Genomic DNA, 12,166 nt, shown 5'->3' on the forward strand with positions numbered 1-12,166 from the left:
ATGAACATCAGGGAACAGTTATAAAAAAAATGTTGGGTGTTTGGATTCCACGTGCACATCTGTGTCTGAAACACAAGCATAAATGCATGCCTATGTGTTTGCATAGACCCATGCCAGTACAACTTTGTCCAGTCAGTAGTGTGTGTGAATGAGAGTGTGTGTGTGTATTAGTGTATTTAAGAGCATGAAAGGGCACTCTATCTCTGAGAAATTAAACACAAAGACCCACTGTGCACTGTCATACTATGCCATTTATATGCACCTTACTTTGTTCTTTCACACAACCCTTCTGTTCTCCACTGTTGGCATGACTAATGACAAGGAAGAGGTGCTTAACAGTAAACTTTGTGTGTAAATGTGGTATTAGTTTTGCAATTAACTCAGTTGTGGTTTTCTTTACTTTTTCCAATTACGAAACTAGGTTTTAAACTTTTATGATGTTTGAACTACAACACATCTTTCCTTGTGAAACCCAAATACATTTGCAATCTAATGCATTGCCTTTCATAGATGACTTAAAGCAGTTTCAGTTGAAAGAAAGCATTATCAGTTTGAGTCACATTTCAGATTCAGCAGATACTTATTACTCAAAGATATGAATATTTAAATAAATCATAATCGTCCTCTTATCAGCTGTTCATTGAATTAAAGGATGGATCTATTATCAGTGTGTTTACAGGTTGTTCCTGCTGAGGTAATGCACTCAGTGGCCACTTTATTAGGACAGTAAGTCACATGATAGCAAATCATTGCATTTAGGCATTTAGACATGGTCACGACAAACTGCTGAAGTTCAAACTGAACATCAGATGACAAAGAAAGATAATTAAAGGGAATTTCAATGTTGCATTTTGATTGGTGCTAGACTGACTAGTCTGAGTATTTCAGAAACTGGTGATCTAAAGAAATGTTCGCACAAACTATCTTTAGGGTTTACAGCAAATGTTCTGAAAAAAGCAAAAACATTCAAAGAGCAGCAGTTGTCAGGATACAAGACGTAAAAGGAGACTGGCTAGAATGCTTCAAGCTGATGGGAAGGCAACAGTAACTGAAATTACACTCATTACAACCACAGTATGCAGAAGCAGATGGGCGACAGCAGCTGAAGACCACACCACTCCTGTCAACTAAGAACACGAAACTGTGCACAGGCTCACCAAAATTGGACAATAGAAGATTGGAAAAAACATTACCTGTTCTCAATTTCAGCTGTGACCCTATCACCCCATTGGATGATAGGGTCTGAATTTGGTGTAAACAACATGAAAGCATGGATCCCTTCCTGCCTTGTATCAGTGATTTAGCCTGCTGGTGGTGTAATGGTGTAGGGGATATTTTCTTGGCAGACTTTTTTTGGGCTTAGTACCAGTCCAACAGAACACCATTGGGATGTGGTGGAACAAATCTGCAGCAACTGTGTGATGCTATCAAGTCAATATGTACCATAATCTCTGAGGAATGTTTCCAGCACCTTGTTGAATCTATGCCACGATGAATCAAAGCACTTCTGAAGCCTGAGAGGATCCAACCTAGTACTAGCAAGTTGTATCTAATGGAGTGGCCAGTGAGCGTATTTCAGCAAATATAAAGGAAGATGCCACATGTTTGTTAAAATGGTGAGGTTTATGTACACTAATCCAGGATCCAAGAAATGTTTAAAACAGTGAAACATAGTTGAAGACAAAAAAGTGCAGCAGTGTATTATTTATTTGTTTGTTTTGTTTTAGCTACACAATGTCACAAACAAGCCAGTGCAGCGGCCTGTATAGGATCTTGGAGTAAATTTGTTACAATAAGAATTACAAGTCAGGATAACTTTGACCCCCGTGGTTCTTACTCAGCATCATTAACTGAATGTCCAGTATAAACTTATGTTATTTATTCAGTTGGCAATTAGGTCAGATCTCCTTTTTTGTAAGCAAAATGAAATTCTGAGATGCACGCAGTATGATTTGCAAAGCAGAATATACAAAAGCGCTACATATCGTCAGCCTTGATTTGTTATGAATCACTGACTATATTCTGTAGTTGACAAGCGGTCCTGTTTACCTGAAGACACAAGTCTTTGCTGTCAGTGCTTGTCACAAGAGATTTCCATGCGTATGGCAATTACAGTGTTTGCTGGTTGCTGTCAGTGGGTCCTTTGGGCTTCTGTATCACTGTATAATTTCTTTCCACATAGTAATTCTATCACTCTTAAAATGGAAAAAGAGGGAAACCATAAAGGACAACAACATCCACAGATAAATCCGTTTAAAATGCATTTTGAATCTGGGATGGTCACCAGTTTGTCTAGGGAGAAATTGCATTTGCTGCATGTAAGTTCAGAAATAAATACAAAGTTCAATGTAGGCAAGTAATATCAATTCTGCATTTTCATGTTTTTGGATCAGACTTTATAAATACTTAATTGTAAAGAAAAACAAAGGTCATGTAGTGCCCCTGGTGGACAGTCAGTGTGACTGGTGGTCCACCACAGAGGGCCAATGCTGCCATCTACAGGCAAAGTAAGTTCCTTTTTAATTTGCCATTTTAACAGTGTTTAAATGTGGCCGCCAGTGGCGGTCCTAGCCTGTTTGGCGTTGGCGCCCTGGGCGAACACGCCCTCTGGCGCCCCCAGACACACAAAACATATTAAAGACTGTACATTAACATAAAACGGTTGTACACAGACACACATATGAAGAGAGAGAGAGTATGCATAGTATGCAAACGGATACCAAACAGCCATCATAATTCGTCATGCAATGAGAACAGGACAAATCAACAATTGACAATGACTAATTAATACTAAAATCTGTAACATATTGTATTGTTTGGAGTTTAGTCTGTTACTGTTACTATTTTTACCATTTCTTCTTGGAGCAACTGTAACCCACATAATTTCCTTAGGGATTAATAAAGTATTCTGATTCTGATTGTTTCAGGATGACCTGCCATTATCCAATCACACATCTGCTTACCTGCATCTTTTGCTCATTTCTCCTCCTCTTCTTTTCTCTTTTTTCTAAACTGAGGACCTGATGGCTTTGAACTTTTCTTGTCCATCTTCCATTGGTTTTAATTTTGCACTCCAGTATGAACACCCATCTCTCAACCCGAGGATCACCACAACATAACCTAACAGACCTACACCTTAGTTCACAGATTCACTTCGTCTCTAGGGTTTATTTCTGAGATTTCACACAACCCAGGATTCAAGTCATAAATACATAATGGGCTTGGATTTACAGCATTATAAATGAAATGTGCTCTATTTGGAAGCAGCCCCCCTTTCGACGGGTTGTGTGTGAGACTTTAAATCATCAAACTGTAAATATTAAATTGTTATTGATCCCTTTACCCCTAGTCCTAAAGTGTATATTTATTTTCTTACTCTTCTTATATATATTGTTTGTTTACTTGCACTGCTGTAACTGGAGCCTCGTCGTCTCGTCTCTCTATATACTGGACTGTATGTAGCGGAGATGATAATAAAGTTTACTTTGACTTCGGCAGCAAGCAGGTGCACCGAGTGCTCACTATAGAATTTCGAAAAAACATCGGTGCCAATTATAAGTCTGTATCATAATGTCTGGTGTTTTCGTGTTTGTTGTTTTGTTTTTATTTTGTTTTATTTTGCGAGATGGTTAGGTGCTGCTCCAGCCGGTCAGAGAATCCCCCGCCGCCCCGCCCTCTCCTCCCTGCGCCGCAAGCAGCAGGCGCACCTCGCAAACGAAGGGCGCCGTTACTCCCCGCAAATGGGCGATAGAAAACCGATCGGTGCGTACGCCATTCCCAATATGCGCTGGCTGACGTCGGGGGAGCTTTTTTTTTTTTTTGGCCGATGCCCGTGATGCCGCTCCCCACCACGATGCCGCCCCGGGCAACCGCCCGTGTCGCCCGTATCTAAAACCGCTACTGGTGGCCGCAGTACCATTTGCTGTGTGTAATGTATTGGAAACGATTTAAAATCACATTTTAATGATTGAGTACAACGTCTTGATTAAATGGGGCAAATATGAGAAAACAGTCAAACAGGAAACAAATAGAGTTTTTGCAAAGCAACCTCCTTCAGTAAAGCACAAAATAATAATATGAAAAACTATTTGCAATCAGTGGAAGGAAAATCTTAGAACAAAGTTAACAGCCTGCATTTATATAGTAAAGTTTGGTGCACTTTGGTCTTTCACTTCAGCCAAAGAAAATCCTTTTTGTATTGTAAAGTATCACCATGCCAGTATATATAGTATATATTTCCAGTGGAAACATAATTTGTTACAAGCCATAAAATGGATATGTGTTTGCTTGCTCATCATGATACCTGACAGTGAAGCTTCCTAAGGGCTCTTGTTTCCTTCTTTAAAAAAAATAAATAATAAATAAATACATTGAATTTGGAGTGACAATCCATGCCATTCACCAGCAACTGTACCTGGAATGATTTCAAGCAATAATATTTTAATCCCATATTCCACTTCTTGGGCTTGTGGGGGTATCCTACTCCTGCTTATGTGGCCTGATCAGCAGGCCATACAAGTTTGTGTGTGATTCATGTAACAACAACAAAAAAGAATCTTACAGCTAAAACATGCACATGACAAAATAACCCAATACAATAAGTGCAGACTGTAATCTGTGAAGGATAAATGAAGGTAATTGGTAAGTGTTGGAGCTTTTTATTTCATGCTAAAACCATCAGCGCCTCTCTGTGGTCAACCTGCCAAACAGCAAGAGGCTGATTCTCTGGCAAATGGTACATTTGCATCTTACAAATGGGCACACCCTAAATTGACATTCAATACAAAACAGTGACTTTTCTAGACAAACTGAAGATCAGAACACATGTCAGATATCTAATGCTTTTTGTTTTTCTAAAAGTAAAATAACCATTACAACTCATTTAAACCTGTGATGTAAATCTGATGCTTTTTGGTGGAAAATAAGCATGTCAACAAGAAGCACCAAGGACATCAAAGAGGGCCCTCCAAATATATTTCCACCTGAAGGCTTGTAATAATACTCTTTCTTACTGTAACAGTTATACACCATTCAGTACTGCAGCTTCCTTTGATTTTACAGTGCAATCCCCGATGAACTGCATAGAAGCATTAATGAGGTTTTAGTTAGATTTTACAGAGTAGCATCATCTAATATAAAGTTGCAAAGTGACACTGGATCTTTGGTTTAAGTCAAAAAAGAAAAGATGAAGCAACTTCCTAAATAGTTCATCATTCTAACAGTACATTAGTATAATAATACGTTCATTTAAATACTTCAAAGGTGGTTATAACCTTTTTGACCTCGTTTGTAAAACTTGCTACAAAAACATGCAGATTGACATATTAATATCCAACTCATAGAATGGAGCTACTACGTCTTGAAAACTACTTTCATTTGAAGAGTAAAAACACATACGAAACACGTGTAAAAGACTACAAATGATTAGCATGTCCTTTAATAGAGGAAGGCAAAATTCCAGCTTCCTATATATGTTAAGAGCTATTTGTTTGCATAGTGTAAGAAAGAGTTGCTTTTTAAGAATCAACCCTGTCAATAGAGATCGTTAAGATCTTCACAGCCTGGTTGTTCAGCCTTTGGCATTGCTGTGACTTCATGTCCTTGACCTTCTGTCTTGAAATTCTACATCTGGTTTTCATTGTATTGCGGGCTGGAGTACTGCTCCTGCATTGCTCCAGCTGCAGCACCCATGGCAGCCTGCTGGGCTGCTGCTTGGACATGAGGGTTCTTCCAGGCTCCAGTGGACCATTCCTCCTGAGCTTTAGTCATGCTAGCCCCACTGCCCCGGTAGAAATTATGGATCTGCATTCAAAGTGGAATAACAAGTCATTATCAAGAAGCAATTATAGACTAAAAGTAAAGTAGGTTTAATTACTTAAGTTGATGCTGACATAGATTAGATACTTTATTTCCTAATCCTTAATTCTGTAGACCTAAACCATTTGTATAGGGCTGTAGATACTTAAAAGGATTCTCATTTTAGTGGTAAACCCAACAGTGCTGCTCTGCAGGAATGAATAAAATTAATCAAATTTCTGGAATGAACATGGCCTTGAAGCTACAGATAAATAATTTTTGAAAAATTCAATTTAATAGAATTAGCCTTTATAAGAAATACCTATCTACTTTCCTCCCTTGAAGTAATGCACCAGTAAAAGTCTTACCCTGGTGAGTGCAATGAAGGACAGACAGGCCACAGCAGTGAACATGATTGTAGGGACCAGCATGATCAGTGCGATCAAAATATTATAGCTGAAAAAGGAGATAGTAGCCAACCAACCACTGAAAAAGATAGAAAGGACCATTACGGCAATGAAAAAAAGAGGATTTAATTTTAGAATCTTAACACTACAGGAATCTGCTATTGGACTGACTCATATTACCACTGAACATCAGGCTGTCAAATGGCAATGATTTTGTAGACTTTAAATACTTTAGTATAAAGTTTAAAAGTTTTATAGCTTATGCATGAGGGTATGGAATTGCACATGGTGACATTTATAAACTTTATGGAGACTGTCATAATATTAATTTGTGATCATCAGCTTGAGTAAGGTGACATTTTGAGGATTGCTTTAACAGCCTCTCAAAATCTAATAACAGGACTATCATAAAAGTTATACGAGGGCCATATCTGATGGTCCATCACTGTCATGTTAATGAAAGCAACAAAGTCTTCAAAAATACATCTCAACTAACCTGAACTTAAACTATTTATGCACCTAAAACACACTTGTTGGGATTAATTGTTTGTTTAATTTTTGTGCTTGTTTTTTGACATATTAAACAATGTCCAATTTTAATGTTCAGATTTATTTGCACAGCAATTGATCAAACATGCACGTATGCTGGTAAAAATGTCTGCCAAACTGTCTGTGGCATTTGTGTAATACCATTTATTGTTTTAGAATTAAGTTTAAATTGTTTTAGTGTCAGAACAGTTAACTATACAAAATATAATTGTAATTTTCATAACAAATATCTGAATAGATTAATAAACACAAAAATATGCCTTTCCAAATTTGAACATTGTAAGTCAAATGTAAACAAATTAGATATACAGTATATGACATATATAAGTAGTAGTATATAAGTTTATAGTTTACTGTGACTCTGAAGAGGATAACGCTCCAGAAACAATATATTGTTTGACCGACATTGTCATAGTGCTTCAGTCCTCCTGGTACTTCTGTCAGTCTTTCTCACTCTCCACCTTGGTGCGCTCTCTCTCTCTGTTTGTTTGTGTGTGTGTGTGTGTGTGGTAACAACACCTTACCTTTCAGAGGTGTGATCCTCTTAGGCCCCGCCCTCCAGCCTGGCACACCTGTAGTAATCAACTCACCTACTACTCATCTGGTGATCAGTCAGCTCCCTTCAAATACTGAGAAAATTCCTTCAGTAGAGGTAGATACTCACTCCTGTTCTGTAAGTTTATCAGCTGGGTCCTTGTGTGTTTCTCTTCTTTCAAGGAGTCTTCTCTGTTTTCCTCAAAGAGGATTTTTCCGTGTGAGTGTGAACTGTTTTGCTATCGAGTCTAAAGACAGTGAAATCTATCTGACCATCGGCTTGTATACTGTGCATAGGATCTGTGGAGGTTCCACAGAAAGACACTGTAACACATCACTGTAAATCATGGGTGTCCAACTCCAGGCCTCAAAGGACTGGTGTCCTGCAGGTTTTAGATGTGTCCTTGATCCAACACAGCTGATTTAAATGGCTAAATTACCTCCTCAGCATGTCTTGAAAGTCTCCAGAAGCCTGGTAATGAACTAATCATTTGATTCAGGTGTCTTGACCCAGGTTGGTCACCCCTGCTGAAAATAAATTCACGAACTGCATTCTAAGTCTGCGTTTGGGTCCCGTCTGCTCTTTGAGTATGACAGGCATGTTTGGGTTTGTAACCTTCGTTAGGGTTACCATTAAGCCAACAACCCAAAACATGTTAAACAAAAAATAAAGTTATTAATTTATATTAGAAGTGTTGCTGGAGCTTTATTCTCTTCAGACGTTATACTCTTCTCTGCACCTTGAAAGTAAGTGAAGTTGTGCCTGACACTTCTGCCCAGTCTTACCATACTCCCCATCCTGGGATGCCTATGCTTTGGATGACACTAATCCCAACTTGAGCCATGAACACAAAGAAGAAGATCATGAAGTTGAAAGAGCTGTCACTCCTGTGAAGAATACAAAAAAAAAAGACTATTAAGCAGTTACATCTGTGAAGCTAAATTTAGTGCTATATACTGTATGTCTACATGTTGCATCATCTACTGTTTTAAACAAAGACAGTTTCCCCTACTCGACATCAACATCTCTCTTGGCAGCCCAGCAGCCCATGCTGCTGCCATGTAGTGTGTCAGCGCATGAGACAATATATTCATGTCAGCAGAGCATATGAAAATTGCACTACCCTTCAGCGAAAGGTTAGAGAATGTTCTGAGTGTCCTTCTGTCCCTGAAGGGACATTTATCCCTGTTGCTACTCAGCACTTTACAAAAATGGAGGACAAATTAGCTTAAAGACAAAACAAGAGCAGACCACTATTTTAGATGTGTATTCAGCTTCGTTAGCATTTAATCTATGTAAGACTCAGAGTGAGTTTGTTTTATGTTTGTTTTCTGTCATATTTAACAATGTCCAATTTTCATGTTCATAAATGAAAGAGTATATATACATTTTTTCATCTTATAAACAATTTATGAAAGGTTCATGTACTGCAAATGCTAACTGTTTCTATGGAATAGTGTGTTGAAGTGACCCAGGGAGCTATCCACAACTGGAAAATTCTTTCTTTCCCTGTGAATCGTGACATAGATGGATCTTGAGCTGCCTTGTCAGAGTTGGGTCCTTACCCAGAGGGGTTAAATTTCATGTCCTTTTCCTGTTTATATGAAAAGACATCTGTACCTCTCATTTAAAGCTGCATCTCAAAGACTTCTCTTAATTTTGGGCTAAAAACAACAACAACCATGAACTATTTTTGTGTGAAACTATAACACATAATATTTAAAAGGTCTTAATACTATGACATCTAAAACATAACACAACAACTTCATTCCAACTAACATAGTTAAAAACAGTGCTTGGTATTATTGTATTACTTCATGTTTGACTTACTTGAAGGCCTTGTAGATGGGCCTGAACCAGCAGACATATGAGCAAGGAGTGAACATGAGGACCCAGATGATGGCCATGCCAAAGTTTGTCACACCACCTCCACCAAACATCCAAGCAAAGCAGCCAAAAAGATTCACAACAAGTGTGGCACTGTTAACTGTAAGAACACAACAACAACAACAACAACAATAACAACAAATCAAGCATTGATGCAAAAGAAAAAGCCCTAAAAAACACCTGTCTGATACATAAACATGCATAACTATGGACCAGTTTGGAAAAGTAAAGAGGAGACAGCCACAAATAACTTTTTAGCTGAAGTCATTTTCTATTACCAACACTTGGCTCCATTTCAGCCTCTGCATTCACATTCCAGTTTTGGTTTTTAAACTAAACAAGAACTCTATGTCAGTTTCAAATGTTGGTCTTTGGGGAAATTTTGAAAAACTTTACAAGAAAAAGAGAAAAAAGTGAAGCACTGCACAGGTGGCACATGACAGCTATTTGGAAAACACTTTCCCCAATGCACAGCACAGCAAAATTCCTGTTAGCTTAGAATGATTTTCACAAATTAAATGAAGAAAAAGTACTCGAGCACAAAAATAACAAGCCGTGTGTGCATCATGGCAGAAGGCAAAAATCTGAGCAGATTGGGACTTTCAATACCTGCTTATGTTTATCTTTTTTTTTTTTTAAGTCGCACGCAAAAAGAAATTTAGAGCAATTATAAATTCTTCAGTGTGACAGATGCATATTTCCTGCTATAACATTTTCTTTAAAAAATAGCACCTAAAAGGTAAATATTTAAAGAATATAATGTTTGTAAATCATTTAAAACATGTATTTCTTTCTGCAATACACAAAAAATCATCTCAAATGCTGAAACTAATTGATTGGTTTTGTTTTTGTAATACTGATTTTAGAACTTGTTTTAAATTTATTGTATCACATTTCAAGACAGAGTCATGTTTACAACTGTGTTGCATCACCTCTTCTTTTAGCAGCAATCTCTTTAATGAGTTAGAGAGGCAGCGGAGACCAACCCTTGTAGCTTTCATAGCTACATGTTTTCACTATCTTGCCTGATGTCAGATTTCAGCTCCTCAAAAATGTGTGGTCTCCTTTATTGTATTTTTTGTTTCACAATGCACCAATTTTTTTCAGTGGGTGACAGATCTGAACTGCAGGCCTTCCCATACTGATTCTCAGCCTCGTCCCTTGTGGTCAAAAACTTCTCTGGATTCTCTTAATCTGTTTTCTTATATAATGCAATGATGATAAAGAAAATTATAAATTCTTTACAGTTTTCCCTTGAAAATGTCACAGTTAAACTATGTTTTTTAACCGTTTATATTCACAGTCTTTACTGGTGAATCCCTCCCTATCTTTACTTAAAACACTTACTGATTCTCATCTTACCCCTATCACAATATGGCCCTTTTGCCAAATCCCCAACTAACAAAATTCACTTCTGAACTTGTCTCATTTGACCAAAACTGTTTGCAAGTATTAACAATCTTGTTTCACCTTTAATACTTTTTACTGCGTATTGGTGTATTGCCCTGCTCCTTATAGCAGTTCTGACACTGACTCCTGTGTCAGTGATACATCATTTTTGAGCTCTTTCGCACCCTTCCTCCTGCCCTCAGTTCTCTTACATGAATTCATGAACAGGCAGGAAGTTTCAGAGTACAGCAATGTCGCAAACACCACTGTACTTCATGTTTATAGTGCAGTAAACTTTGATGAAACTGCTCCTGGCAAAGATTGTTCAACACAATTTTACTGTTACTGCTCTGCTCAAACCAAGGCCATCTGGTCAGTGCTGTGACTCATTAACAAATAAACCAGTCAGGACATTACAGCCACAGCCCATAAAAAATCTTCTTGGACCTAAAGGACCCTTGTAAACCACTGCCCTTCTGTTTCATAGTTGTTATCATCAGCTGATCACAGAGGATAAGACACTTTATGGGGCCTTCAGGAAAATTATTTTTTTCTGTTTTTCTGTTATAGCCAAGGTAGAAAAAAAAGAGTTTCTCTCTTGAAACATAAGCTCGGAAGTTTGTATAGGAGTTGCATTTTCATGACAGCTTTGCATCATGACAATCAAAAAAATAACATATAACATATAACTTCAGTTTTATTCACTTACGCATCCACAGATGGTACATTTTCTTGCACATGCTGCGATGCTGTTCAGGGATCTCCTCAAAGTCTTGGTAGAAACACGGCTTGAGAGGAATGAATCCAGGCAGTGGGGGGAAATTTGGCTCTGCAATAAACAGTTCAATACCAGTTATAACACTAAATACATCCGGGTGAGTAATGTTTTAATTTTGACTTCAGTTCGTCACAGTTTATTTACTGACCGGCCATTGGGAAATACTGTAAAGCTTGCTGTTTCGAGTAATCCCTCTTTCAGACTTTTCAGCCTGTGAAGTTAGAAAACATTTCAGATTAATATAGTGTGTATAGCACTTTGCATGCGTTTCAACTGCATGTCACTGGCAACGGAGGAAGTCCGGTGAAGGAATGGATTCTACATCGCTGCCACATAAACACAGTGTACTTTAGAGGAAGGAGAATGTTACAAATTCACGTCTCCGTCGACATTCTGCCGGGGGATTTAATGTGTGTGCTCTCCCAGTCATGTCCCAGTGGTGCTGATAACACTTTAGTCCTTCCGGTTTAACAGAAACATAAATCAGGCAATCTGCCCCCAAACCCAGTGACGATCAACAAGCAAGCCGCATTTCATCGAATGAAATGTTCCAACACACATTCCCTGCACATGTATTTGAACTGCAGAGCCAGGAATTACGGATTCGGCAGGAAACATAATCTGCTTACCTCCTCCAGAGAGCAGCCGCTCCTCTCTTTAACGTGCTCTACAACCGAAGCTTCACCTTCGCTTTAAACAGATGAAATCCAATCGGACGGAATCTACAGGTAAACTGTTAAACTATTTCAAGACTTTGTTTTGCTCTGTATGACTACAGGAATCGATCCTAACTATGCTGTCTGTCGGCCAATCACCGTGCTTCAA

The 12,166-nt window shown here is 38.2% G+C and overlaps 1 protein-coding gene across 1 annotated transcript; it reads right to left on the minus strand.

Annotated features, from left to right (window-relative positions):
• Positions 1-4,642: 4,642 nt before the first annotated feature.
• On the minus strand, positions 4,643-12,166 carry LOC309708260 (secretory carrier-associated membrane protein 5-like). Its single transcript, XM_082536106.1, has 7 exons — positions 11,971-12,166; positions 11,490-11,552; positions 11,273-11,392; positions 9,118-9,274; positions 8,073-8,174; positions 6,165-6,282; positions 4,643-5,802 (listed from the first exon to the last, which is right to left on the minus strand). The coding sequence occupies exons 2-7, from the start codon at positions 11,494-11,496 to the stop codon at positions 5,623-5,625; spliced, it is 684 nt and encodes a 227-aa protein (XP_082392232.1). The 5' UTR covers positions 11,497-11,552; positions 11,971-12,166; the 3' UTR covers positions 4,643-5,622.

The sequence above is a fragment of the Aulonocara stuartgranti genome (genome assembly GCF_965226115.1).
Source record: "Aulonocara stuartgranti genome assembly, chromosome: 1".
In the NCBI taxonomy this organism is placed as follows: domain Eukaryota; kingdom Metazoa; phylum Chordata; class Actinopteri; order Cichliformes; family Cichlidae; genus Aulonocara; species Aulonocara stuartgranti.